Below are 26,907 nucleotides of genomic sequence, written 5' to 3'. Positions count from 1 at the left end.
GGGGCCTGCAAAAATAAGTGTGTGTGGGGGGGGGGGGTAAGCTGATGCTTTAAATTAAGCTGTGACTATGTTATACACAACAGCATTGCTATCCATGAATTCTATCGGAAAATGTATATAATGATGTTCATACATACCATACAAGAAAATGGCACACTTTCCTTTTCTTCAAACCAACTCCCAACGGTTCCTGGTGAAAGAAACAAACCAAACTCTGAGGGCAACGAAATAGTTATCCTATATAGCCATTTTAGACATTTACACTGCAGAAACAGAAAGGTCACAAAAGTGAAGTTGAGCTAAAAAGAACATGGTTTGTCCAGGGCAGGAGTTGGGCTGGAGTGATGTGATATGTCAATGAATAGTGTATGAGTGTTGAACCTGAGACAGACAGGTAACTACAACTAAGTAGGTTGGTGAGAGAGAGACGTCATCGCAAACGGAGTGTGCCAAGCCAGACAAGCCAGACAAGACTTGTTCTACCACGTTACTGCAACTTTTTTATAAGACATTAAAGTTCAGATATGCAAACACATACAGCACATTCGATGAATCCAATGTGTCTAGTAATGTAAGAAATGATGGTAATGCAATGTGTCTGACTCAGAATTCTGAATTCAATTTACATTGGAAAGGGAACTAAAATTAGCTTTGGGAATTGTGACTAAATGTGGGTTGGCCGAAAAGGTATGAACAGAATTAGGCTATTTCTTTGTAGGCAAACAAAGACATGCACTAATATGTGTGAGGCCATGTGTGCGTATGTATGGGACAACAGGAAGCTAATCAATTGTCACGAGAATTTTCAATCCCAATGATAATAACAATCAATCAATAGCTTTGACCAATCCCCGAGGTTTGTAAGACCATGGGTTCAATAATAATTAGTCAAAGACTCAGCTTATGCAAAAGGTTAATGCAGTTTATTCACGAGAATGTTCTGAAGTCCACAATACAAAGATATCCATTTTATACAGGCTCCTTACGCACATACCTTCACACACAAACAAGCTGTCATCCTACGCACATACTGTATCACTACCCGCCCGACAAAGATTAGGGAGACCGCGAGAAGTACTCCCTGTCCTCCCCCAAGATTAGGGACCGTGAGAAGTAATCCCTGCCCTCTCCCAAATCTCTCAGTGGCCCCTCGCCAAGGTCGGCACCGAATTTTGCTCAGACAGTCTGTGTTTAAGATACTATAAAGACATATTGTACAGATATATTGTTTTACCCTAATTCTGACTAAAACTACACACATAATTTATTATAATTTTACTGACTAAAACTACACACATCATTAATAATAATTTTATGATTCTAATCAATGTCATACAATTATATGGTTTCAGGGTGGAATATTATAATCATTAATTTAAACATATAAATTCCATTAACATCGATACATTTCAATAGATTTTCGTTCTAACAAACAAAAAGTCAGAGTTTCTCAATATTGCAGGAAGAAGAAGGATCTTCCTTAATTATATCATTCATGGGGAACTGCTCCTGTGGAGAGCCCAGCTCAGTGTACATTTCTTAGTAGACATCTTGTGTTATTGCATTTATCTAGGCTTAACATTGCTTTTAACTTTCAAGGTTTCTGACTACATGTTTCAAGTGATCTATCACACATTTCTAAGTAGGAATGTGTTGGGAAAACAACCTACATCTAACCACATGATCTAACAAGGACTTGTTATGTAAATTACCTAGCTCTTCTTCCACAATAAATCAAATAGGCATTGAGCAAAAAGCATTGATTATGGTTGTATTACTCAGTTAAAACACACTTTGGCAGCTTGTGTTCAATACAAGTTCCACTGAAAACTAAAGTACATCTCACCAGCTCATCAATAACACATGCACTCAGTAAGCCATACGTCTACCGTTGCCTGTATCCAATGAAACATGTCTGTCAATTATTTAGGCTTTGGTTCCAGCCAGTGTTGCATGTGTCATTCCTCATTATGTGAAGGTATCGCCTACATCAAGATAAAATAAATGGATTCAGGTTTGCATACAAAGAATGCATCTACAATACATGTGTAATGCGAGTCATAACGATTTGGTACTGGTCTCCCTTTCAACTGAAAGCTACAGTACCAAAGCTTTGTTGTATAATATTGAGTGTTACTGTATACACAGTAGTACCACACTGTCTTCTGTTGCTCATAATACATTATTATTAGTTGGGTATCATTAAAATACTTTTACCATAGCCTTTTCTATCCAGTTGCTTTACCTAAGCTTATTGTGTGCAGACCAGGCTGTGCGCACATTCCGTCTAGCTCTTTGGAAGGGAAACTAATTCTGCCAAGCTCTTCAGAGGATTCTAATGGAGAACAATAACAAACAGGTGGCATGTGACCGTGTGATACCCATGTTAACATCAACACGCCAGTCCTCGTTGAGAGACTGGGCCTTTAATTACATGATTTAGTACCAGGACTCGGACAGAGAGCCGAGGAGATTTGAACTGTAGTCTCTTATTGTGTCCCAATTGTCACCTTATTCTCTATATGGTGCACTATGGGATGCCATTTGGGACGGGCTCCCTCTTTTCTGCATGGCCAGTAACAGGGTCACCACCCAATCAGATTACTGACCTACCTGTAACTTATTCTCTAATGTATGGTTAAGGATGACACCAGGAGACATTCTGGTCTGCAGGAGTTGACACTGAAGGCTCATGATGCCAGCCAGCTCCTCTGTCGTGGGTTTCATCCTCTTCATGCTCGTCTTTCTTGCACTTCTCTGAAGAATGTGAATGAAATGATTTCCATCACTGTGTGAATAAACTTTATCCACCACAGAGTCTATATGAACACAGACACAGACAGGGATGATTTAATGGTTTAAATACATAGGTCTGTACTTTGGTCAGTGGTTAATTTAATGAAATATAAATATAGATACAGTTATACAGCATGTCAAACGTTCATTTCAAATACCGTAATTGGTTCAAAATGACATTGTAATTTTCATATTGTAACGTCTTCACTATGTGTATTACTGTGTCAGAGCATGGATGAGGAGTCCTTAGGTTACGTTACATCAATGAATATGCATGAGGTTGCAACTGAGCCCTCACAAACGACACCTTTCGCAATGCCGTCTAGGGTGACTACAGAATGACTTGATACCAACCATGCAATCTTATCCGTGTTAGCCCACGCTGTCCAAAGCCCTTTCTTGACTGTGAGACAGACGGGTGATGGCTGGCGATATGTTTGTGCTCCAGTGGCTTTGTAGGTATGCCATCTGATGACTGGGGTGTAATGTGTCATCCTATCAGTCTCCTGGGGATTTTAACCTTGCGTATTAAAGGCAGAGAGAGAGGCAGAAGCATTGTCAATAGGAGTGCATGTTTTCTACCTGGCTTAGAGAGGGATAGAGAGAGACAAGGTCTATTGTCATAGGACTTCATGTTTTCATGTTAATGCCTGGTGTTAGTAAGGGTCCCTCATGTTAGGAACATGATATTCCTTACGAATACAAATTGATTCTAGATTTTGCCTCTCCAGCTGCAAAACAATTACCAGTGTATGGGTATTAGCAAAGGTACTGGTAACTTTTATCTGTGGTATTACTAGGCCTGATATGGACCACATGCTAGCTTCCGAAGAGTCTCACCAGTGACCACACAGTGAATAGGATAATGAGTAAAGTCATGTAATCTGGAGTCGACTGTTGAACTATAGCCTACATTAAATGCACATTATACTGTTAAATTATCGCTAGCACAGTCACAACAGAATTTACTGTACCACAACAGCAGATGTCCCTGGCCGAGTCTGAACGGTCTGACCAATAACAACGAAGGAAGGGCAGAACATAGCTCTAGAAGTGAGTTGGCTAGTTTTGCCATAGATGGTAGGGGGTTCACCATGAAGCAAGGGGAATGGTGTCGTTTGAGAGGGCAAGAATTAGATGTATGTTAGGGAAAGTGCAATCGAATAGAGAGAGGAGGAGGAGGTCGAATAGAGAGAGGGAGGAAGAGGGTGAGCTTGAATCAGTTAAGAATGGTGGAAAAAAGGGAGATGGTCTGTTAAAGAAGAATGGTAGAAATTGTAAGCAGAGTGAGCTGTACAGCGAATCGAAGACAGGAGGAGAAATGGAAGTGAGTGAGGGCGAATTATCGGAGGTGGTTGGTGTGATGAAGTTCTCGGAGCCCGAGGCTTGCACAGAGGGTCAGGATAAAGATGAGTCTGTGACGGTAGGAGTGACAATTTTGGGAAAAGTGTGGATTCAGGGTGGGTGAAAACAGAATTGGGCGCTGTGGAATCGGTGAAGGTAACCAGAAGTGGTGTTGTGATAATTGTTTGTGTTTCCGCTGGTCAGAGGGAGCAGGCGCTCCGCTTCAAACGAATAGGGACAAAAGGTGTGAATTGTTTTGCTTTCAAGAAAAGGTTGCCATTGAAAGGAGTGACTACTGGGGTAGCGGTAAATGTGAAAGTTGACCAACTGAAGGGGAAGATTCCCGGTGTTTGTGATCGATTTAAATAGTGGAGTAGGGTGGTGGGTTTTTAATGAGTGTAGATGGTAGGGTATTTGTTAATTTATTTCCTTGTTTTTATTTATTAAAACCTGTTTGGGCTAGGCGTCCTGCTAGCGGGACAACTTCCGGTGAAACTGGAAGGCACGCAATTTAAATAAATAATCATAAAAATGATGGATATTAAACATTTAGGTACATATAAGAGTCTTATATCGGCTGAAAGCTTAAATTCTTGTTAATCTAACTAACCGATTTACAGTAGCTATTATAGCGAAAACATGCCATGCGATTGTTTGAGGACTGCGCCCCACATCAAAATATTCTTCCACCGGGACAGGTTTCATACATTCACAAATAACAATTAAATATTCACTTACTTTTTGAAAATCTTCCTCTGATTTGTCATCCAAAGGGTCCCAGCTATAACATGTAGTGTCGTTTTGTTAGATAAAATCCTTCTTTATACCCAAAAAAGTATGTTTAATTGGCGCCATCGATTTGAGTAATCCACTCGTTCAACAAGCAGAGAAAGGAATCCGAAAATCTACCCCTAAACTTTGTTTCAACAAGTCAAAATACATTTCTATCTACTCCTCAGATACCCTAAAATGTAATCAAACTATAATATTTCTTACGGAAAGAAGTTGAGTTCAATAGGAAACCGATTTTAGCAGGTGCTTCCTGTCTTCATACGCGCAAACACGAATTTCCAAGACTGTGCCCCTGTCCTAAAACTGATATTTCTTATTCGTTTTTGAAGTTACAAGCCTGAAACATTGAACATAGACTGCTGACACCCTCTGGAAGCCATAGGAATCCAGGGAGCTAATTTTCAATATGACCTTGTACTTGCCTTTCTAAGAGGATGGTCTCTCTCAAAAAAAAAACATCTGGTTGGATTTTCTCCTACCATATCTATTGTGTTATATTCTCCTAAATGATTTTAACATTTCTACAAAATGCAAAGTCTTTTTTTTCCAATGGTACCAATTATATGCATATCCTGGCTTCAGGACATGAGCAACAGGCAGTTTACTTTGGGCACGTCATTCAGGCGGAAATGGAGAAAAAGGGGTCCTAGCCCTAAGAGCAAAGTATACGGGAGTTCTACTCCAGTCTAGTAGGTGACGGTAATGCAACATTTATTAGATCTCAACCACCGTTAAACCTCATCGAAGAAGACGAAAAAGAAAAAGAAGACCTCCCTAGCCTCGGACACGCGCACAATCCCACAAGTTGTTGTGACGCTTTCACTCCTCGTGCACTTGCGTTTCCTTTCCTGTCTTTCATCACTTGGCGGCGACAACATGGAGCCAGCAACCTAAGTCTGTAAAAATATACCAAGATAGACGACTAAACTGTTAATGCATAATTTGCCTAACTGACCAAGTTCACCTTTCAAGCTGACAGGTGAGTGTATTACCAGATATTAGGTACAGTAGCTGAGCTTGCTCAACCAGCTAGTTAGCAAGAAGCTACCTAGCTCTGTTCCAGGGCGTTACGTGCGGCTTGAGCTTTCTTCAACACGCTGCATATAATCCGTTTTTGATAAATGGCTGGCATCAATATACTCGTTTCTCGCCAAAGTAAAGCTGTAATTTATCCAAAACATGAACTACTTTGTTTACAGCCAAATTAGCTCTGGTACATGTGCATGCGTCGTAGTGCAGATCAGACGCATGCGCGCATAGACAGAGCTAGAAGCTACCGACCTAGCAATATTGAAGTGAAATGAGCTCGTTTACCAACACTAGTAGGTAGTTAACTAGCTATATTATAAATAATTTCCCTATATTTGCTTTTGTTCCAAACGTGCCTACCTGGTTAAATAAAGGTTAAATAAAAATAAATATTTGATAAATATCTGCTAACTAGCTATGATGTGGGCTACGTTTACCTAACCAGCCTGCTAGCTAGCTAACGTTAGGCCAGCTACCAACATTTTAGAGAGCTAACTAGGTCGCTAGCTAGCAGCTGCAAGTGCTACAACACTTAATTATAAATAACGCTAGCTAACTAAACTATATAATGATCAAGCTCTGATTTATATATAATTTCAAGGTATCCCCAAGGCCAGAATGACTGAGGAACCTTTACCTAAAAAGGTGAGTTCAAGAAGTAACGTTACCCAGGCTACATTAATCTTTCTCAAACTGGCTTTTGCCTCAAGTGACTACCTGGTCACGGCCAGAGTCAAAAGTCTCAATGTTAATACTGATCTATTATCCCATTTGCCTATCAAGGTTCGCCTCAGTGAAGGTGATCTGAAGACTTTGACCAGAGAGGAGCTCTGTGAAAGGTATTGCTATAAATTAGCTAACTTTGCTAGTGTGCAAGTCTACAAGGTTACTTTTCTTCATATGCACCTTTATGAATAGTTTAATATTCTTTCAGGTGGAAGCAGGAGGATGCTTATGTGCAGATACTTGAGACAAAATACTCTGAATTGAATTGTAAGTAACGCTGGACTCTTAAATGTTAACATGCATGAATGCCCATTGAACAAATAGTCTCTTCAAAGGTCTGCACAAGGAACTGAAATGTATCCTGTTTTGACTCCGCAGCAAATGATGTGACGGGCCTGAGGGAGTCTGAGGAGAAGCTGAAGCAGCAGCAAGAGGCTGCCAGGAGAGAGAACATCCTTGTTATGAGGTTGGCCACAAAGGAGCAGGAGATGCAAGAATGCACAGTGAGTATGGTCATGTATGGTCAAGTCCATTGGTTTGAGTTTTCCAAGCCCTGTGTGAAAATGCAAAAATTGTCACAAATCAAGACACGACAGTTGGTAAGTAACATGTGATGGGGACATATTGTCATGGGGAAACTTGATTTACTGTACCTACTGTTGCTCTTTTTTTGGGACCTGGGTGCTCTGGTTACACATGGTTGACAAATGTATTATTTCACCTCTTTTCAGACCCAGATCCAGTACCTGAAGCAAGCCCAGCAACCCAATGTGGGCCAGCTGAGATCTACCATGGTGGACCCTGCGGTCTACTTGTTTTTCCTTAAGATGAAGAGCGAACTAGAAGAGAACAAAGACAAATTGGAGCAAGCCCAAAATGAACTAAGTGCCTGGAAATTTACACCTGATAGGTAAACCAAACCAAAATAACCCTCGATCCTCCAGCCAAAGACTGTGCCAGCCAGACAACTGACTCTCTTCTGCAAGAATGCAAAATGGAGGGAAAGGAAGGCAGGAAAATGCAATACGCTCAAACATGACTGTGACTTTTTAAAAAGGAAAGAGAGACAGATCAGATCAGCCCCACTACTCCTCCTGCATATGTCATAAACTCTTTGTCAGGTGAACTGGTTTCAGCTCTGAGTGACCCTGTTAAGGGGCTTGAAGGAATCGGGACTGCTCAGAAGAGATGGTCACTGACACTCAACCTCCAAACCCTCTCCCGCTAGGAACATTGCTATACTTTGTTTGGTTTGATCGGAACATTTCAGTGTGAAGGGCTTAGGCCTAGATCACACAACTTGTCTCCTTACTTAGTACATGCTTTCTCCAATAAATGCTAACTTAAACTAACTTGACCACATTCCACATAGAGTATAGATATTGATTTAAATTAAAGAGTTGAAAATGGAGGAACTTGCACAAGGCCCAGTCCAGAGACTGTTAAACACTAAAGACATTTGTTATAGTGATCCTGGGCTTGCTTCAAGGAGTCATCTTGAACACCTTTTTCAGTAATATGAACGATACCCAGGTATGACTGTTTCATTTTATTAATCGCTCAATAATCCAAACCAGTTGAATTGTGCAATGTTTTGACAGCACTGTTAAAAGGAGGCCTGTGTTACCAAGGTCTAGTTCAGATGTATGTGTTTAAATGATTTCACTGAAATGTTGAACTTTTTTAGCAACTAACTGGTTCATGTAGCAGTGTAAGCATTTGGTAAGTCAAATGGGCAAAATGTATATTGTATTATATGATATAGGCTCATATTGCCTTGATTCTTGGTTGTTGCCATCACGCTAATGCAGATATTACTTGTTTGCTGTATGAGTTGGTATCCTATAACCCACAATGATATATTTGAGGGACTTAGCATTAGGGCTGCTGGGACTGTCTTTTGTTGTATGTATAGTCCATCATGTTGACGTTAACCCCTGTTTCCTCTGCAGCCAGACTGGAAAGAAGTTGATGGCTAAGTGCAGGATGTTGATCCAGGAGAACCAGGAGCTGGGCAGACAGATCTCTCAGGGTCGTATTGCCCAGCTGGAGGCAGAGCTGGCCCTGCAGAAGAAGTACAGCGAGGAGCTCAAGAGCAGCCAGGATGGTGAGTACTGTAGTCTCTCTATATTCTTAGCTATTTCACTATTTCTGTGTGGTACACAGGGCTTTAAAATAAATCATAGGAGCATCAGTGCTACCAATCTTTGAAAAGTTAGGAGCACCACCACAGCAAATTTTAGGAGCACGAGAAAAATCAGTTTTAGTCGATTGAGATATAGACTTTATGAATCTTTACTTTTAAAGCACATTTTCTGAAGTTATCACTTTTCCTTTCTTTCTGTGCCACCAACTGTTTGCATATACTGGTAAAATTACCAGGTTGTTAGTAGGGCTGCGCATTTTTTGTTGTTGAGTTTTTCAACCAAATATTGTGTTTTGGCTTGCGATATAGATCAAAACACCTGGGTGAACTGTTGGATTCATAGAAATAGAATGATCTATTCTAAATCTGTGGTTGGTGTTTGGCATTACAACAAATAATAAAAAAGCCAGGTAGGAGGTAAGACAGTGTAGGAACCAAATTGTTTGTTGGTGTTTCCCGGGGGATCCTAATCACATTTAAATAGATGTTGCATTTAGACAAATATTTTACAGTAGGCTACCTGATTCAGAACATGCCGTTGAACAAAAAACATGCTGATCTATAACACCACTGGTAGCAGCCTGCATTAGAGCTACTGTTTTCTTTGCCCTAGCTAGTGCATTTAGCTAAATGGCATTTAGTTAGCAATTAGCACAGGGCTCTAACTTTTTACACACAATTTTTATCAGTTGATTGCATCCGCACATGATTGGGTCGCACCAGTTTTTCACCACTGCGCACGATATTGACCTGCTTTCCATCCAGAACCAGGCTAATAATGACTAGCCATCTTTTTAAATTAGCATGCCCTTGCAGGGCTTGGCATTCAGGTTAATTTGCAAGTGGCACACCTGCAATGAAAAGAGTACTGGTCTGGAAAAGCAGGTAATGCGTGTATCATTTACATTTTATCTTTAATTTGTTGGCTGAGCAAGTAGCCTACAGCCTATAATGACCTACCCTCAATACACAGATAATTACATTTGAACTTGACTATCATATTTACATTAATTGTTTGGAAGGGAAAAAAAGAACCTTTGCACAATCTCAAAGGGTGTTATTGTTAACGATTTTACACCATCACTGTACAGAAATCAGTTTGATCTTTTGGTAAATTCTGTTTTCCTGGATGTATTTGTCCAGGTTTCTGAGTTTTCTTAGTGTTCACTCACAAAAGCACTTTTTAATATAACCTATTTAAAAAAGAAAAATCTAAAAAATCTAACTCCACAACAATGCTTAAACCATATCAGGAGACCACTTTTGAGATCTGGGGACAATGAAGTGAAAATAAAAACATTTGGAGGGTGTAGTTGCCCGTTAATTCAATTGTGTGCCTAGCAAGATACCATTGTTTGGCTGGCAGTGTTTTTGTACTGTACAAGGCCATATGTGATGGCAGAGTTTGCAAAACAAATGCCCCTCGATTGATACATATCATCATGATTTAGTTCTGCCAGGTAGGCCTACTTTGCAGTCAACATTTAGATTACCATAATTTTCGGCACATGCCAGCATCTTTATACTAATTCGCAAATAAAAATAATTAACTAACTCACAAAATAATAATAAAATGGAGAACCTGATGATTCATATTTAGAAGCAATGTGAAAAGCAGCATTATTCTTGTTTTGGAAGAATATGTTGAGTGCATGAATTGACAACATGCTGGGAAAACAAACAGCACTGAGGAACTGTGTGCTGCCTGCTTTAGTGGCAGAGGGCGGGGCTTGGTGTGTGTGTGGCCCGGGAACTGGAAGCAAGCAGCCGTGGGAGGCAGCCTGTCTTGTTTGAACAGTGCAGAGAAGAGTGTTGCAGCAAATTATTGTTGCGCATTGAATTTTTTATAGGATTTTCGTTTAGTCGCACTTTAGTCGCTGGTTTTCCCAAAATATAACTCCAGGTTGCACTTTAAAGCCCTGGTGGTACATATTTGATTAATATGTTATTCTGTACATTATACAGCTGCCTTGATATGTTGTGGCGCTATCATTCTTCCATGCTAAAATAATTTTGCCACTTTGCAGTTTAGCAGACTCTTTTATCCAAAGTGATGTGCAGTCAGTGAATGCATACATTTTTGATATGGGTAATTGGGTATGTGTGCACTGCTGTAATATTGATGTCTGTCTCTCTGGTCTCCACACAGAGTTGAACGACTTCATCATCCAGCTGGACGAAGAGGTGGAGGGCATGCAGAGCACCATCCTGGTCCTCCAGCAGCAGCTCCGGGAGACCCGCCAGCAGCTAACCCTGAGAGAGAGCTCTGTTCCTGGGTCGGCCCCCCTGGACCACCACCCAGAGTCAGAGGCTGGCTTTAGCAAAGACTGCGAGGCAGGATTGGTCAAGGCCTACGGACCAGGCAACACCAGCCCCTTTGATAGGACAGAAACAGCTCCTGGCCCCTCCCCTTTCACAGAGGCAGAGACAGGCATCAATACGGAGCAGGATCAGGAGTCCCTACCGTCTCCATCTCCCTCCACCACAGGCACAGACTCCAAGCTCTCTAGCCACTTTAGGACCATAACGAACCAGCTTAGCGAGGGCTATGAGACTGTAGACTCCCCCACAGGTAGTGATACCTGCGTCACACAACACTTTATAGAGACAAACTCAAACCAGGACCCTCAGGAGAACAGGATAGTGGCACGGACTAGTTCTAGCAAAGGCGGCAGGACTGTGGGCTCATGCCCTACCCAGAATGGGTTGAATGTTACAGGGTAGGGTCTCAGATATTAATGGCTGGTTTCCCGGACCCAGAGTAAGGCAATTCGTGGATTAAACTCTCAATGGATAGAAATCATGCCCCAGAATACTGGCGTAGGTTACTGATCAAATGTTATGTATGCCCCATCTAGAGAAAAGGTTCACCAGTAGTTGTTGAATGTGATAGACATTCATCCAGATTTTTCTATTAGTACATCGTCTGTTTGTGCACGTATGATGTGTTATGATAACAAGGCGAAGTCAGACTTTTACTTGTTTTAAGTGTAACAAGTTGTCATGTGCTGAATACTTTCGTTTTTAACTTGATTATGATTTCCCGTTTATTGTGAAAAACAAATGTTTACAAAAATATGACATCCTGAATTTGTAGATGTTTGTTCCAGACTGAAGTACAATAAAGATTGTTTTTAATGTAATGAGCATCTCACTTTGTATGAATAATCAGTTGTAGATTGTCATTAGGTGACGTGTCCAGATGGACTAAGATAAATTGATAACTCAATAGTTTGATTCCTTTCACTATGTCCTTTCCTCCATGACTGATCATGCAGCACATGAGAAGAGATCTTATCCAGTCCCTTCATCGGAGACTAAGAAAGGAAAACAATGCAGAGTAGTGAGACATCCCCCTAGATGGAAGGAGGCTTAAAGCTAAGCTACTCTCCTAGAGGCTCAAATGTAAATTCAGGCCATCTCTAGTCCCTTGCTGCCAGTCATTACACTCACTGTATTCTTCTCTAGAATGGTTTGATTAAGGGTCGAGGCTTGCCAACCTCCAGCCAACAGGGAAAGACTTCCATCTAGTGGTTGATGATGATGCTGACTCACCCAGGTTTGAGTGAAGCATTGTGGGATTGCAAGGTATAAATATCCTTCCATCCCTTGCCTCAGATTCATAAGGAGAACAGTGGAGTGCAACAGGGCGAGTTAATGTCCATGTCTCAAATGGCGCCCTATTCCCTGTGTAGAGCACTACTTTTTACCAGAGCCCTACAGTGCACTATTATAGGGAACAGGATGCCATTTGGGATACAGGCAACAGTACAGCACTGTCCCACTGTTGTCGCGGCAACCATTCACGGAACAAGGCCAGATGGATTAATTTGCCTGCCAGTGACTGACTTAGCCTCCCTCCTTCCCCTATTTCTTCTGCACTGAATATTTCTTATCCATTTAGCTGGTTCGGTCCAAACTTGCTGCCTATGTAGTGCACTACTTTTGACCGTGGGACCTGGTCAAATGTAGTGCACTACATGGGGAATAGGGTACCATTTGGGATGCGGTCTATGGCTGCTTGTATTCAGCAGTGGGTGGTGGGATGGGTTGAATTAAAGTGACAGGACTGCAGTACATGACAGTAGCTAAAGAGATCAGAGCAGCACTCCAGAGTCTGTGAGCTGTGAGAGATATTCCAAAGGGAAGTAACCATACAGTAGCCAGCCCCAGAGAAAGGATAGAGCTTTTCACTAAGCTATATAGCATCCATGTCTCTAATATAGCTTGTAAAGGACCCTCATAGGAACTGGGAGAGAGAAAAATAGTTTATATTCTCACAGATTTTTCTCAGTGTTAATTGGATTATGCATATCTGTGCTTTCCACTTCACTGGACCTGGATGCAGGATCTAGCCAGCCAGAACCCAGCAAGTCAGCTGGTTCTATCAGTTTACCCCAAAGGGTTTTTTCCTCCCTTTTTCTCTTCTATTTGTTTGAAATGCCCAGATGAGCAAGCAGCTGAAGCAAGAGGCAGTCGGTCAGCTGCGTAGTGAGCACAGGGGACCAGGAGGACCTTCGGTACAGTACAGGCATCTTAAAATAGAAATATAAAAGGAGGAGAGGAGGAGGAGAGTCTGTTGTGTGGCAGAGCTGTGGTATGCCCTGCTCTGTGCCTAGCAGTAGCATGGCCGTGATACAGGAGAAACAGAGGGAGACCCCCAGCAAGAAGCCAGTATCCCAAGAAGACAGAAAAGGGCTTTCTACCCGAGATAATCAAGACAACCAGAAGGACAGCAGAGCCGGGAGACAGGGAGGTGAGTACTGTGGCTTTGATATGATATATATTTTTTACTGTGTTTATAGAAAAGCAGGGATGCAGGGTGGTGGGTAGCTGTTTATTTGATATGGTGAGTATGATAGATTTGCTGTGGAGTGTTCACTCTGTTTATAGAATGACATGGAGGTCGTCGGTATTGTAGCTTTACTGTTTACTGTGTTTATATACAGGACAGGCTATCCGAACCAGAATCAGCCAGAATCAACCTCTCCCTTCAAGTTCATCCTCAGTGGGGAGATGATCCATCATGTATCTAGGCCAGATAATGAAGTCATTATTTTAACTTAGATTTATTTTGTAGCATGTACGGCAGGGGAATTTGGAAATGTCCATGGATCAGATGATCTGATATTGCCTCGTACTTCTACATAGACGTTCGTCCTATTCTCTACTGCCATTTTGTTTTGTAAACAGTGAGGTAATGATGTAGCTTATTGAATCCCCCTCTATCTCTACTGTGGTAAACATCAACACTCGTCATAGGCCCGATTCAGTAAGATACATTCATGCCCATTGTTATAGCGTTGAGTGTCAAGGAAGATCCTTTTTGCGTGTCCATCTCTTGCAGGGCAAAGATCATTTCTGGTGTACGTCTCTTGCACCAAAATTCACATCACTATTGAGCGACCTCCTGTGAAGCATGTCTTTGTTCTTATCCTCTTCTGCCTCTATTTGCTTGTTTGTTTTAGCCATCTCCATGAAGACTTGTGTCAGGTGCTGGCATTTGTTTACCCCTGCAAGGCACAACAGGAACAGGCACATTATAACAGCTCTTTTATTAACAGCTAACATTCAGCCTAGAGGCTTAGTGCCTGGATTAAGTACGAGCAGTCGATTTTCTGTAAACTGGAATGATATGACCTACTGTATCTAGAATTAAGCAATTTATACTAAGATTCTCTTTTTCTGAGGTAGTCATGTGTCTCATACTTTTCCAGCAGGTATAAACCATAATGATGCAGTTATACTTGTCATAAACATGTACTTATCATTTCTTATTCTCATCTCATTAACGATCCCGACTAAATAACAGTCATTTTGAGTCAGCTGAAAAAGTCAGAGAGACCTGAACAGTATGTTCTCTTTTATTCTTTCTTTCATTTTAGAAAAAGGCAATGACGACATGAAGCCCTGTAATTCAGAGAAGAGGAGAGCAGTCATATGTGTTCCTGCCTCCATCAAATCAGCTGTGATCAGTAACAACACAACCAGCCATGGAAACCCAGCAGGTCATACATCAGAGTCTCTCTCTCTCTCTCTCTCTCTCTCTCTCTCTCTCTCTCTCTCTCTCTCTCTCTCTCTCTCTCTCGCTCTCGCTCTCGCTCTCGCTCTCTCTCTTTCTCTGTGTCTCGCACACACACTCAGTGCCTGGGGTACTGCTTGTTCTTTGTGGGTCATCTGTCATGAGTGGTCTTCCTCTGACGTGCATCACCATTATCAATGTCATGCTTTGTCCTTACAAAAGTTTAAGTATAACCTGACATTGTCCTTTTTTCCCCCCAATGTCTTAACTTTAAGTAAAAAAAAAAGTCCCCCAACTGTAAACATATTTTCTGACTGAAAGAAATAGTGACACTTCATTTGTACCAAGCTTCAGCTACAGTAGAACCATCTTGAACTTCCTGCCATGATCAGTAATGTCACCAAACGCATACTGTTTAATGTATGTACTTGATGTAGAGTGAATGTGACATATTTTCTAATATTCCAGGCCCACAGGCACTGAAGGTTGCTGAGAGACTGAGACTAGCGAAAGAGCGGAGGGAGGAGCATGAGAAACAACTTGGTTGGTATACCCACACATGATGACGGTACAGCTAATACACCTATGAGACCACTCAATTGTTTGTCACTTATTTTTGTAATTTCTTGAAAGTATTTTAGTAACCTGGTCCATGTCTATTTGTGCTGTCTTTTTGCCAGCTCCCATGGAAACTGTCATGCCAAATGAGTTCATTAGAAGTTAGCTATACAGCACAATGATCTGGGACTAGGGTACTGGTATTTTTGTGGCTAATAAGTCCCACAATGTGTTTGCAGTGTCCAGAGAGCTGGGCTGGTTGGCTCGAGAGGAGAGGGCCAGGCGTCTCTATGAACAACAGCTGGAGGAGAGGAAGAGGAGGCTACAGGAGCAGCGAGAGAAGGAGGAGAAGAGGAGGACTGCTCTGGAGCGGAGGGAGGAGCATAAGAAACAGCTTGGTATGTAGCCAACACCCATGATGATGGGGGTTCTCAACCTGGTTCTCAATATGACGTACTAGTTCCACTGGGTGTACCTTGCCTTATACCCAGGGGGTACTTGGGAAGACTCATAAGAACATAGCCATAAGAACATAATGATCAGTTGTAGGGGAGACCGGGGTTGGTTGTCAAAGTGCTAATTAGTCCCAATCTAAATAGCGCTGTGTAATATTTCTTAAGTTAAAATGTGTGAATTCTTTCAAAGAACACATCCACCTGGTCAATTCATGTCAGCATTTCAAAACATTGAGGTGAGGGTATATTGTGTTTTTCATAGGTGAGTGTAAAGATTTAAATTCTTGGTATTTTCTATTTAAATGTTTGATTTATGGAAGCATTCTGGAACAATTATGTTTGTTGAAAAGAGGAAAAGGGGATCCATATTTCAAACAAGTTCCTAGGCCATCCAATGTGGTAACTAGCATCTTAATTAGCCTTTGGGGGGTTATTGGGGATGGATGTCACATGGAATGTGTGGTTGGTTGTCATTGTCAACACTGTCACTGCCAGTATACAATAAATCCCAAGCTCTTTTGTGCTGTTGCTATAAAGAGCCCCCTTCGTTGCCTATCTCTCACACACATATTTCTTCTGTCACGCATCCAGACACGCACACATGTATGTGCAAACATACAGATACACACACAAATTTACTCAAAATGTCATGTTATTCTCAAGGCATAAAATGCTTAATATTGAAAAGAGTCTTGTAAGATATACTGGTGCTGAGAAATACACACAAGACTAAAAAGTGTGACACCCAACCCCGGTTAACCCTACATGAAGGGGTACTTCGGAGCAGAGAAAAATGTGATTGAGGGCTCCGTAACCAAAGGAGGTTGAGAACCACTGAATAATCCAAACGAAACTCAACTAAATGTGCTTGTAGTTTCCAGAGAGCTGGGCCGGTTGGCTCGAGAGGAGCGGGCCATGCGTCACTATGAGCAGCAGATGGAGGAGAGGAAGAGAAGGCTTCAGGAGCAGAGAGAGAAGGAGGCGAGGAGGCGCACCGCCGTGGAAGAGAAGAGGAGGCAGAGAATGAAGGAGGAATCAGTGAGTTTTTGTGCCTGGGGGGTCAAATCCAATTTTATTTGTCACATGCTTCATTAACAACAGGTGTAGAATAACAGTGAACTGCTTACTTAGGGGCCCTTCCCAACAATGCAGAGAGAAAAATAATAGAAAAGTAATAATAACTACACAATGAGTAATGATAACTTGGCTATATACACAGGGTACCAGTGCTGAGTCGAAGTGCAGGGGTACGAGGTAATTGAGGTAGATATGTAGTATACAGTACCAGTCAAAAGGTTGGACACACCTACTCATTACAGGGTTTTTCTTTATTTTTACTATTTTCTAAATTGTAGAATAATAGTGAAGACATCAAAACTATGAAATAACACATACAGTGGGGAGAACAAGTATTTGATACACTGCCGATTTTGCAGGTTTTCCTACTTACAAAGCATGTAGAGGTCTGTAATTTTTATCATAGGTACACTTCAACTATGAGAGACGGAATCTAAAACAAAAATCCAGAAAATCACATTGTATGATTTTTAAGTAATTAATTTGCATTTTATTGCATGACATAAGTATTTGATACATCAGAAAAGCAGAACTTAATATTTGGTACAGAAACCTTTGTTTGTAATTACAGAGATCATACGTTTCCTGTAGTTCTTGACTAGGTTTGCACACACTGCAGGAGGGATTTTGGCCCACTCCTCCCTACAGATCTTCTCCAGATCCTTCAGGTTTCGGGGCTGTCGCTGGGCAATACGGAGTTTCAGCTCCCTCCAAAGATTTTCTATTGGGTTCAGGTCTGGAGACTGGCTAGGCCACTCCAGGACCTTGAGATGCTTCTTACGGAGCCACTCCTTAGTTGCCATGGCTGTGTGCTTTGTGTCGTTGTCATGCTGGAAGACCCAGCCACGACCCATCTTCAATGCTCTTACTGAGGGAAGGAGGTTGTTGGCCAAAATCTCGCGATACATGGCCCCATCCATCCTCCCCTCAATACGGTGCAGTCGTCCTGTCCCCTTTGCAGAAAAGCATCCCCAAAGAATGATGTTTCCACCTCCATGCTTCACGGTTGGGATGGTGTTCTTGGGGTTGTACTCATACTTCTTCTTCCTCCAAACACGGCGAGTGGAGTTAGACCAAAAAGCTCTATTTTTGTCTCATCAGACCACATGACCTTCTCCCATTCCTCCTCTGGATCATCCAGATGGTCATTGGCAAACTTCAGACAGGCCTGGACATGCACTGGCTTAAGCAGGGGGACCTTGCGTGCGCTGCAGGATTTTAATCCATGACGGCGTAGTGTGTTACTAATGGTTTTCTTTGAGACTGTGGTCCCAGCTCTCTTCAGGTCATTGACCAGGTCCTGCCGTGTAGTTCTGGGCTGATCCCTCACCTTCCTCATGATCATTGATGCCCCACGAGGTGAAATCTTGCATGGAGCCCCAGACCGAGGGTGATTGCCCGTCATCTTGAACTTCTTCCATTTTCTAATAATTGCGCCAACAGTTGTTTCCTTCTCACCAAGCTGCTTGCCTATTGTCCTGTAGCCCATCCCAGCCTTGTGCAGGTCTACAATTTTATCCCTGATGTCCTTACACAGCTCTCTGGTCTTGGCCATTGTGGAGAGGTTGGAATCTGTTTGATTGAGTGTGTGGACAGGTGTCTTTTATACAGGTAACGAGTTCAAACAGGTGCAGTTAATACAGGTAATGAGTGGAGAACAGGAGGGCTTCTTAAAGAAAAACTAACAGGTCTGTGAGAGCCGGAATTCTTACTGGTTGGTAGGTGATCAAATACTTATGTCATGCAATAAAATGCAAATTAATTATTTAAAAATCATACAATGTGATTTTCTGGATTTTTGTTTTAGATTCCGTCTCTCACAGTTGAAGTGTACCTATGATAAAAATTACAGACCTCTACATGCTTTGTAAGTAGGAAAACCTGCAAAATCGGCAGTGTATCAAATACTTGTTCTCCCCACTGTAGTAGTAACCAAAAAAGTGTTAAACAAATCAAATCATATTTTATATTTGAGATTCTTCCAAGTAGCCACCCTTTGCCTTGATGACAGCTTTGCACGCTCTTGGCATTCTCTCAACCAGCTTCATGAGGTATTCACCTGGAATGCCTTGTTAAAAGTTAATTTGTGGAATTTCTTTCCTTCTTAATGCGTTTTAGCTAATCATTTGTGTTGTGACAAGGTAGGGGTAGTATACAGAGGATTTGGTAAAAGACCAAGTCCATATTATGGCAAGAACAGCTCAAATAAGCAAAGAGAAACGACAGTCATTACTTTAAGACATGAAGGTCAGTCAATACGGAACATTTCAAGAACTTTTAAAGTTTCTTGAAGTGCAGTCGCAAAAACCATCAAGCGCTGTGATGAAACTGACTCTCCTGAGAACCGCCACAGGAAAGGAAGACCTAGAGTTACCTCTGCTGCAGAGGATAAGTTCATAAATTGCAGCCCAAGTTCACAGAAATTGCAGCCCAAATAAATGCTTCACAGAGGTCAAGTAACAGACACATCTCAACTTCAACTGTTCAGAGGAGACTGTGTGAATCAGGCCATCATGGTCAAATTGCTGCAAAGAAACCACTACTAAAGGACACCAATAAGAAGAAGAGACTTGCTTGGGCCAAGAAACACGAGCAATGGACATTAGACAGGAGGTCATTTGTCCTTTGGTCTGATGAGTCCAAATTTTGGATTTTAGTTTCCAACTGCTGTGTCTTTGTGAGACGCAGAGTAGGTGAACGGATGATCTCCTCATGTGGTTCCCACCGTGAAGCATGGAGGAGGTGTGATGGTGTGGGGGTGCTTTGCTGGTGACACTGTCAGTGATTTATTTAGAATTCAAGGCACACTTAACCAGCATGGCTACCACAGCATTCTGCAGCGATACGCCATCCCATCTGGTTTGCGCATAGTGGGACTATCATTTGTTTTTCCACAGGACAATGACCCAAAACACACCTCCAGGCTGTGTAAGGGCTATTTGACCAAGAAGGAGAGTGATGGAGTGCTGCGTCAGATGACCTGACCTCTGAAATCACCTGACCTCAACACAATTGAGATGGTTTGGGATGAGTTAGACCGCAGAGTGAAGGAAAAGCAGCCAACAAGTGCTCAGCATATGTGGGAACTCCTTCAAGACTGTTGTAAAAGCATTCCTCATGAAGCTGGTTGAGAAAATGCCAAGAGTGTGAAAAGCTGTCATCAAGACAAAGGGTGGCTACTTTGAAAAATCTAAAATATATTTTGATTTTTTTAACACTTTTTTGGTTACTACATGATTCCATATGTGTTATTTCATGTCTTCACTGTTATTCTAAAATGGAGAAAATAGTAAAAAATACAGAAAAACCCTTGAATGAGTAGGTGTGTCTAAACTTTTAACAGGTACTGTACATATAACTAGGAATAAAGTGACAGATAATAAACATTAGCAGCAGCGTATGTGATGAGTCAAAAAAAGTTTGTGGAAAAAGGGTCAATGCAGATAGTCCAGGTAGCTATTTGGTTAACAATTCAACTAAATATTTAGCAGACTTATGACTTAGTCTGCTAAATACTAGTAGCTGCTGTTACTGTTTATTATCTGTCACTTTATTCCTAGTTGTTCAGGGTCCTGTTGGTTCCAGGTCGGCATGTTAGGTCAGCATGGGTCAACAGTTACTTCGGTTTAGGTGTCTATTGTCGTCATCAGTGTTTCTTTACAGTTTTTTCAAACAAGAACAGTTTTTCCACGGAGAAGAAAATCTACAGATGCTGTTTTCCACATTTTGTGTACGTATCTGAAGCTAAACGATTTTAACGCTCAATATGATGTTGTGGATTTTGGGACCAAGTTACTGTATCACTAGTCAAACTCAGTACCTACAGTGGATGTGGGAAGAGACTACTATATCACTGACACGGAGGTTTGTGTTGTGGTCTGAAGGAGCGCTATGAGTCTGCGGTGAAGAAGACCTTGGAGAAGAGCCAGAGGATTAAGCAGAGAATCAGACAGGGCTCTCGAGGAAGGAAGACCGACAACAAGAGCGGTAAATTAATAAAGGCTGCATCTCAAATGTCACCCTATTCCTATATAGTGTACTACTCCTATATAGTGTACTACTTTTTAGTGTCTTTTTGACTTTCATCCTCTTAACCCTTATGCTACCGAACTTATTTTTCACCCTGTAACATCTTTTAACCTTCATTTTTCTTCACTTTCCTCCTATTTCCTACCCTTTCTTACTTGTATTTTCTATCTCTGTTTTGTATTTTCTACCATTATCTCTGTCCCTGTGTATTGGATTTCCCCCACTATGCTTGGCTTTACTGCTGTAGCTCCTCGCCGCTCCCCCCTGACTGCCTGGGAGAGGGCTCTGGTCAGTCGCCTCCTCACCCCTACCTGCTCCTACCTAGCCAGGAGCAGGAGCAGGAGTCATAATTGTCAGTCAAGAGAAGAAGAAGGTACTCTACAGAATGTAGAATAACAGTGATATATAGAAAATTATGAAGACCAGATCTAAATCTAAGAAAAATGACATATAAATAGTGTATTTTTTTGTTAAAATATATGGATAGTTGGACATATTTACATTCCCACAAAAATGGTAAGGCTTCTCAAGTAAATAATTTACTAACTCTGCTTCTTTTCCTTTTTTCAACCATTTTTGGACACACTTACATTCTTTCACTGTATCACCTGCTAACCCTCACTCCATTGCTCCACAACAATGAAACAAACAAACACACTGGTTCAGTTGTCCATATTTGTCCCCGTTCAGTTTCATGCCACTCCATGCCTGCCACTGCCACCAACTCTCACAAATCACCACGCCGCTCTGGCACAACTGACCACCACCTGGTGCAGGCAGACCTACGGACAGACTACCGGGCTGACTACCGGTCTATCATCCAGGCAAACTACCAGGTAGCCACCTCCCCCAGTCCCAGCCGTACAAGCCATAGATCCATCAATGCGGCACAGGTAATACCTGCTGGAAATGTCATTGTAAGCATAGAGATAGATCGTTTTATCGTCGACTGGGTTGGTGGGATGGTGTTGTTGGTTTGTCTCCGTGTAATGTACGAACTTGTGGGAAATAATTTCCTTGGAGGAAGACAATAAACGGACTCTATTCCATTCTATTCCTTCTGACTCATTTTACTATCATATTTATGCTATATTGTTGGGTAAATTAGATTAATCGTCATACCATTTATTGGCTATAAGCCTCAATCACTTTCATGTCTTTCTGCAGTCCTAAAAAGACTGCAGAAAGATAATCTTGTAACCTGCCTGTTGATTTATTACGAAGTTAAAAGCAGCACAGCAGGAGGAAAATGAGAGGACGGCCAGGAGGAATACTCAGCAGCCTCACATACCCAATGTTCCCTTGAAAGCATTACCCACAAACCCACTACCCAACGCTGGCGTGAAAGCGTTACCCACAAACCCACAGTGCAGAGCAGCAGTGCCCTCCCCAGAACGGTATGACTGTCCGTCCATCTGTTATTGTGTCTGAATGTTGTTTTCACACAAACTACTGTACGGAATTTATTTCATACAATGATATCACTCTGTTGAGAATATTGTGCAACCAACCTCACCTTTTGATGTTGTTTACTTATTCATCTAAACAAAAGTCTTCTCTTCTTCTTTTTTTTCAGCAAACCTGTGATCAGACAGCCCCTATCACAGCAGTTAGAGCTGGAACTGGACCCTGTACCAGAGGAGGACACTGTTCCAGTCCCCAACCCTACCCTGTCCCCTGGGAACTCACGGCCCATCAGGACCCCAGCTGCAGCGTGGGACCAGGTCCAACCATTCCTACACTCCCCAGAACCTCAGACTCAGAGAGAAACCACACTTAGTACTGAAGGCAGTGCAGGTGAGGGTGAGCATCTAAAAGTGAAAGGTACTGCACCGTCAACTACTATGTATTTTCTAGGTACATTTCAGATATTGTATTCTTGAGTGTGGGGTTGGGGTCAATTCCAATGCAGAATATCCAGTTCTACTCTTTGAAAAACAATCAGGAAATTTGGATCAGTGTGTTTTGGTTCAGAGTGACTCCTATGACATGTCCACCTCCTCAGCCCTCCCTCCTGGAGCCACTCCCAGCCCAAGGCCCTCTGCTGGCACCATGGACCCAGAGGAGGCCTCGCGTCTCCTGGCCGAGAAGAGGAGAGAGGCCCGCCTGAAGAGAGAGAGAGAGGAGGAGGAAAGCCTGCGCAAGGAGGAGTTAGAGAGGTACGGAGGGAGGGCCACCATACATCTTCCCATCTCTCTTCGAATGACCCAACATTAATTTTCCCAGTATGAACAAAATCTGTTGAGTAATCTTTAAAATACAAGTATGCAGTTGTGTCTTGTGGACCTATTTGTCAGCTTAGGGAGTCTAAGAGGGCATTTAGCGTGTGTTCAGAGGATCAGATTAATTTGTATAGTAATGTGATGTATGGTGTGGTGTTATGCAAATGTTATGTTATGTGGGATCACAGGCGAGGCAGAGAGGAGCTGGAGCGCAGCAGGGTAGAGCAGCGAGCACGGCTAGAGGCTGAGGCCAAGTGGCTGGTAGAGGAGAGGAAGAGGAGGGAGGAAGAGGAGCAGAAACATGCAGAGGAGGAGAGAGCCAGTGCAGAAGAAGAGAAAGCCCTCAGAGCCATGCAGGAAGCTGCTCTCCTCCAGAAACAGGTGAGGGATGTGGTCTTTGAATACTGTACAGTGCTGGTCAGATTGCCATCAGATATTTATGCACCTTCAAATGATATAGATGGATATATAACTGAAACACTAAGTAATACATTGTCCCGTTCTGATCTTTCCGTTCTCTGTGTCCCAGAGAGAGGAGGAGGAGGCCCAGGCCAGGGAGAAGGCAGAGCAGCAGAGGCTGGAGAGAGACAAACACTTCCAGGAGGAGGAGGAACAACGACAGGAGAGAAAAAAGGTGAAAGAGACAGAGAGAAATGTTCTGATCATCCTGAAATGCTTTTAAGATCATCTGGGGATCCATATTGTGTACAATTGACTACAAGCAGCAACCATGATCTCTATATAGCGGAGCTCAATTATGGGGAACTTCAATACATGGGGTTGAGGGTGGTTAGCGGCTATTCTTGTTTTGTGTTTCACAAAGAAAAACATTTGTTCTAAAGTAAGGGTGATAGTTTATCATAAAATCGTTTTTAAAAGACTTTTAACAGACCTTTTTTTGTTTTCAGCGACTGGAGTTGATCATGAGGAGGACTAGGAAAGAAGTAAGAACAGTGCCCTGAAGCACTCGGGTTCTGCCACACCTACCAATGTTTACCCATCTTTGGCTTAAAATGAAACAAAAAAACACTTGTATTTTCCTGCCACAAGTATGTAACCATTTAAAAAACAAACCAAACTTGCCCTTGACCACACTGATGTGATTACTTTCATGCAGAACTCCATCCCAAAGGTACAGTGGTTTTAGCAAAACACGGCCTCAAATACCAACGTTATTAACCATACTTTACTTAAAAAAATAAACAGAACTTGCCTTTGCCTTGACCAAATGTACATTATTGTTTTGTTTTCATGCAGAAGCCTATCCTGAATGGGAACTCAAACGGTAACTCCTCCTCTCCAGAGGAAGCCCAACCAAAAGAGAACACTGAGCCTGTTAAGAATAGCAAAGGCACTTTAGAAGAGGTCATCAACCTAGGGGTCGTTGTCGGGACAGGGACCAAGCCATCCAAGCTAGGTCTGAGTGACACGGAAGACATGGTTCCTGTTGTGGCCTTCAAAGAACGCAGGTATATCCACATGTTTGTCTGTTTGATCATGTCCTGTGACGCATGTCATCAGAAGTGATGTACTGTATTTGTTGACGAGCACGTTTTGGTTCATTCATTCAGGTCCCTGAGAACTCTGACGGGCATGGAGGAGATCCAGTCCCATCAGCGAGCAGGTGAGAGTTCATCACCAGATCCTCCGTCAGCTCATCTACACGCTCTATGCTATGTAGATATTACACTCGAGTCCTGAACGAAAGAGCTCATGGTCCAAATTTCAGGAGTGAAAGGGTGGGCTGGGCAGTGGGCACCCCCATAGCCAATCACCACCCCACACCCCAAGAGATGATTGAATCTTGAGAGACTGTGTGATTCGAACCATGAAGCTGATTGCATAGTTAAGGCCTTTCAATAATGTTTGTTGTATGTGCTTCTGAGTCTAAGCTAAGTATGAAGTGAATCAACTGATTTGATCATATTAATCCTTTTCTATTACATACTCCTCAGAGGTTATCTGAGTGTCGTACAGATCAGAGAGGGAAGACAAACCCATCCAAGAATCTTTCCACAGCTGTGGTGGTTTTTCCTTTCCATCAACAAAGAAAAGAATAACTGCAGCCTTTTTCCTGCCCTGCACTTTGAGAGAGCGCATGTGATGTGAAACCAACACACACTCCTTTTCCCTGGAAGACTTTCCTATCTCGGAGTCGATCACCACCATTTGGTCACGTTTCTCTTTAATCCAAAGTGGCACGAGCTGCATGTGGTATCACTATCTACAACACGAGACATGGGAGCTTGTTTGTTCAGTGTTTCTGCAATGACTGTCTTATCTAGTCTAAATGAGAGCTCAGGCCGCATCGCTGTAGATTTAAACTGTGATAAAAAATGAGTTCGCTTCGGTGGGAGTCGGCAATCGATTGTGAAATGATGTATTCTCTCCCTGTTTCACAAATCATGACTGATGTTTTTAGTCATGTGCTTTAGCTTATTCCCTAAGCGTTGACTAACTGTGCTGCTATTTGAGCACTTTGCCTTGCAGATAGTAGGATAGTTTGTGTGTTGTGTACTAGTCTCAGAATAAAAGCTTTAGTTTGGAGTTCAAATAAAGACCACTTTGTCTGACTTTCCCTATTTTTGTGGAATATAATTGAAAAAAATCTGCTATGGAACTTATTTTCAGAATAGTTACAGTACATGTGTGGTTTATAGTACTATACTCACTTGTGGTTGACCACTTGCAAAGTTTTTTGGCAGTCCCCTTCGTGGAAATTGTGCAATCATTTTAGAAAACAAATTATAAAAAGTGTCAAATGTAAGCCTGTTTATTCAAATGTAAGAACAAATAAAGAAATGCGCTGATGCAAAGCTTTTGAATTCTGTATAAAATATATTCACCAGTGCGATATGGCTGGAAACCCTCAGAGCACACCAGTGTAAACACTCAAAAATAACACACCCCATCATAATCATGACATGCCGCAGCAATCATTGTCATGTTCAAAGTTAATGGCAAGTCAGTACAAACAGTGATACGCATGTCCCACATCTCAGTCTGTCTCCTGAGGCAGAGGGGGCTCCGGTGGACAGGTCAGGAGGACGGAGGCTTCTGAATGATCTAACTCTTGTCTGCGCCGTCTGTGCATGCACCCTCTTTAGCTGCTCGTCCAGCGCACTACCACTCATCACCACGGACACCTCTCAGTCTGAAGAATAACATGACATAACGCACCTTTTCTCTATAACTTCATGTACCTGCCCTTATGTTAATCCAATAGTACTAACTTGCTCAGGAGAAATTACTAGAACGTAATGCTATTGACTGAGATATTAACTACAGAAATGTGCTATTTTAGGCATAGACAGCGTGATTGGAAAACTTGTTACAAAACCATGACCAACCTTTCTTGAGGTTGCATAATGCCCAGCTGCTGGAATCTCACTTCCTGATTCTTGAGGTACATCAGTATATTTTCTGAGATCGTAGCGTGGTGTCGGTAGTTGGATGACATGGTCTGTATGATATACGAGCGACAAGACAAATACATGGAAGAGCACAAATGGAACAGCCTGGCTTACAGTATAGCATTTGAAAATATATGTATTATTGCTAGAAATACACTACCAGTCACAGATCAAATCAAGGAACTAGAAAACAAACAAAATAATATGCATGTTACCGTTCATCACTAGTTTGCTGATAATGGAAGCAGACCTATAGGACAGTGCTGCATTTTCACATTTGAAACGTCTTCAGGGGTCA

General features: G+C 42.1%; 2 protein-coding genes across 10 annotated transcripts; both read left to right on the top strand.

The window, feature by feature from the left end:
* The first annotated feature begins 5,718 nt into the window (after positions 1–5,718).
* On the top strand, positions 5,719–11,976 carry LOC139553212 (pre-mRNA-splicing regulator WTAP-like). 3 transcript variants are annotated; one of them, XR_011670616.1, is made up of 8 exons: positions 5,719–5,911; positions 6,563–6,606; positions 6,745–6,800; positions 6,896–6,954; positions 7,066–7,190; positions 7,419–8,220; positions 8,640–8,794; positions 10,983–11,976. XR_011670616.1 is itself a non-coding variant. In XM_071365276.1 (8 exons), exons 2-8 carry the CDS (start codon positions 6,580–6,582, stop codon positions 11,555–11,557), a joined length of 1,176 nt encoding a protein of 391 aa, XP_071221377.1. In that variant the 5' UTR covers positions 5,719–5,911; positions 6,563–6,579; the 3' UTR covers positions 11,558–11,976. The 3 variants fall into 3 exon arrangements, 1 of the variants encoding a protein (XP_071221377.1); XR_011670617.1 differs by having other exon boundaries at positions 7,419–8,409; XM_071365276.1 differs by having other exon boundaries at positions 7,419–7,597.
* A 934-nt stretch (positions 11,977–12,910) lies between these two features.
* Positions 12,911–26,012, top strand: map7a (microtubule-associated protein 7a). Of its 7 annotated transcripts, none has more exons than XM_071365271.1 (17): positions 12,912–13,589; positions 14,719–14,841; positions 15,324–15,398; positions 15,653–15,811; positions 16,743–16,906; positions 20,830–20,932; positions 21,222–21,347; positions 21,665–21,867; positions 22,199–22,371; positions 22,551–22,798; positions 22,980–23,133; positions 23,385–23,577; positions 23,726–23,830; positions 24,105–24,140; positions 24,454–24,665; positions 24,768–24,820; positions 25,152–26,012. In XM_071365271.1, exons 1-17 carry the CDS (start codon positions 13,433–13,435, stop codon positions 25,160–25,162), a joined length of 2,295 nt encoding a protein of 764 aa, XP_071221372.1. In that variant the 5' UTR covers positions 12,912–13,432; the 3' UTR covers positions 25,163–26,012. The 7 variants fall into 7 exon arrangements, with proteins under 7 accessions (XP_071221376.1, XP_071221372.1, XP_071221373.1 ...); XM_071365272.1 differs by having other exon boundaries at positions 21,641–21,867; positions 22,551–22,771; XM_071365270.1 differs by having other exon boundaries at positions 21,641–21,867; positions 22,551–22,777.
* Positions 26,013–26,907: the final 895 nt, after the last annotated feature.

This window comes from Salvelinus alpinus, chromosome 25, assembly GCF_045679555.1.
Source record: "Salvelinus alpinus chromosome 25, SLU_Salpinus.1, whole genome shotgun sequence".
NCBI lineage: Eukaryota > Metazoa > Chordata > Actinopteri > Salmoniformes > Salmonidae > Salvelinus > Salvelinus alpinus.
The sequence above is the reverse complement of the archived record's forward strand: the minus strand, read 5'-3'. Positions and strand labels throughout refer to the sequence as shown.

Excerpts from the sequence above, each read along its gene's own strand:
- LOC139553212 (XM_071365276.1), top strand. The coding sequence starts at position 6,580 with ATGACTGAGGAACCTTTACCTAAAAAG. Across the intron at positions 6,607-6,744 it reads AGGAACCTTTACCTAAAAAG|GTTCGCCTCAGTGAAGGTGA; the intron begins GTGAGTTCAAGA and ends TTGCCTATCAAG. Across the intron at positions 8,795-10,982 it reads GCTCAAGAGCAGCCAGGATG|AGTTGAACGACTTCATCATC; the intron begins GTGAGTACTGTA and ends GTCTCCACACAG.
- map7a (XM_071365269.1), top strand. The coding sequence starts at position 13,433 with ATGCCCTGCTCTGTGCCTAGCAGTAGCATGGCCGTGATACAGGAGAAA. Across the intron at positions 22,372-22,550 it reads GCAGTGCCCTCCCCAGAACG|CAAACCTGTGATCAGACAGC; the intron begins GTATGACTGTCC and ends CTTTTTTTTCAG. Across the intron at positions 23,578-23,725 it reads CTGCTCTCCTCCAGAAACAG|AGAGAGGAGGAGGAGGCCCA; the intron begins GTGAGGGATGTG and ends TCTGTGTCCCAG.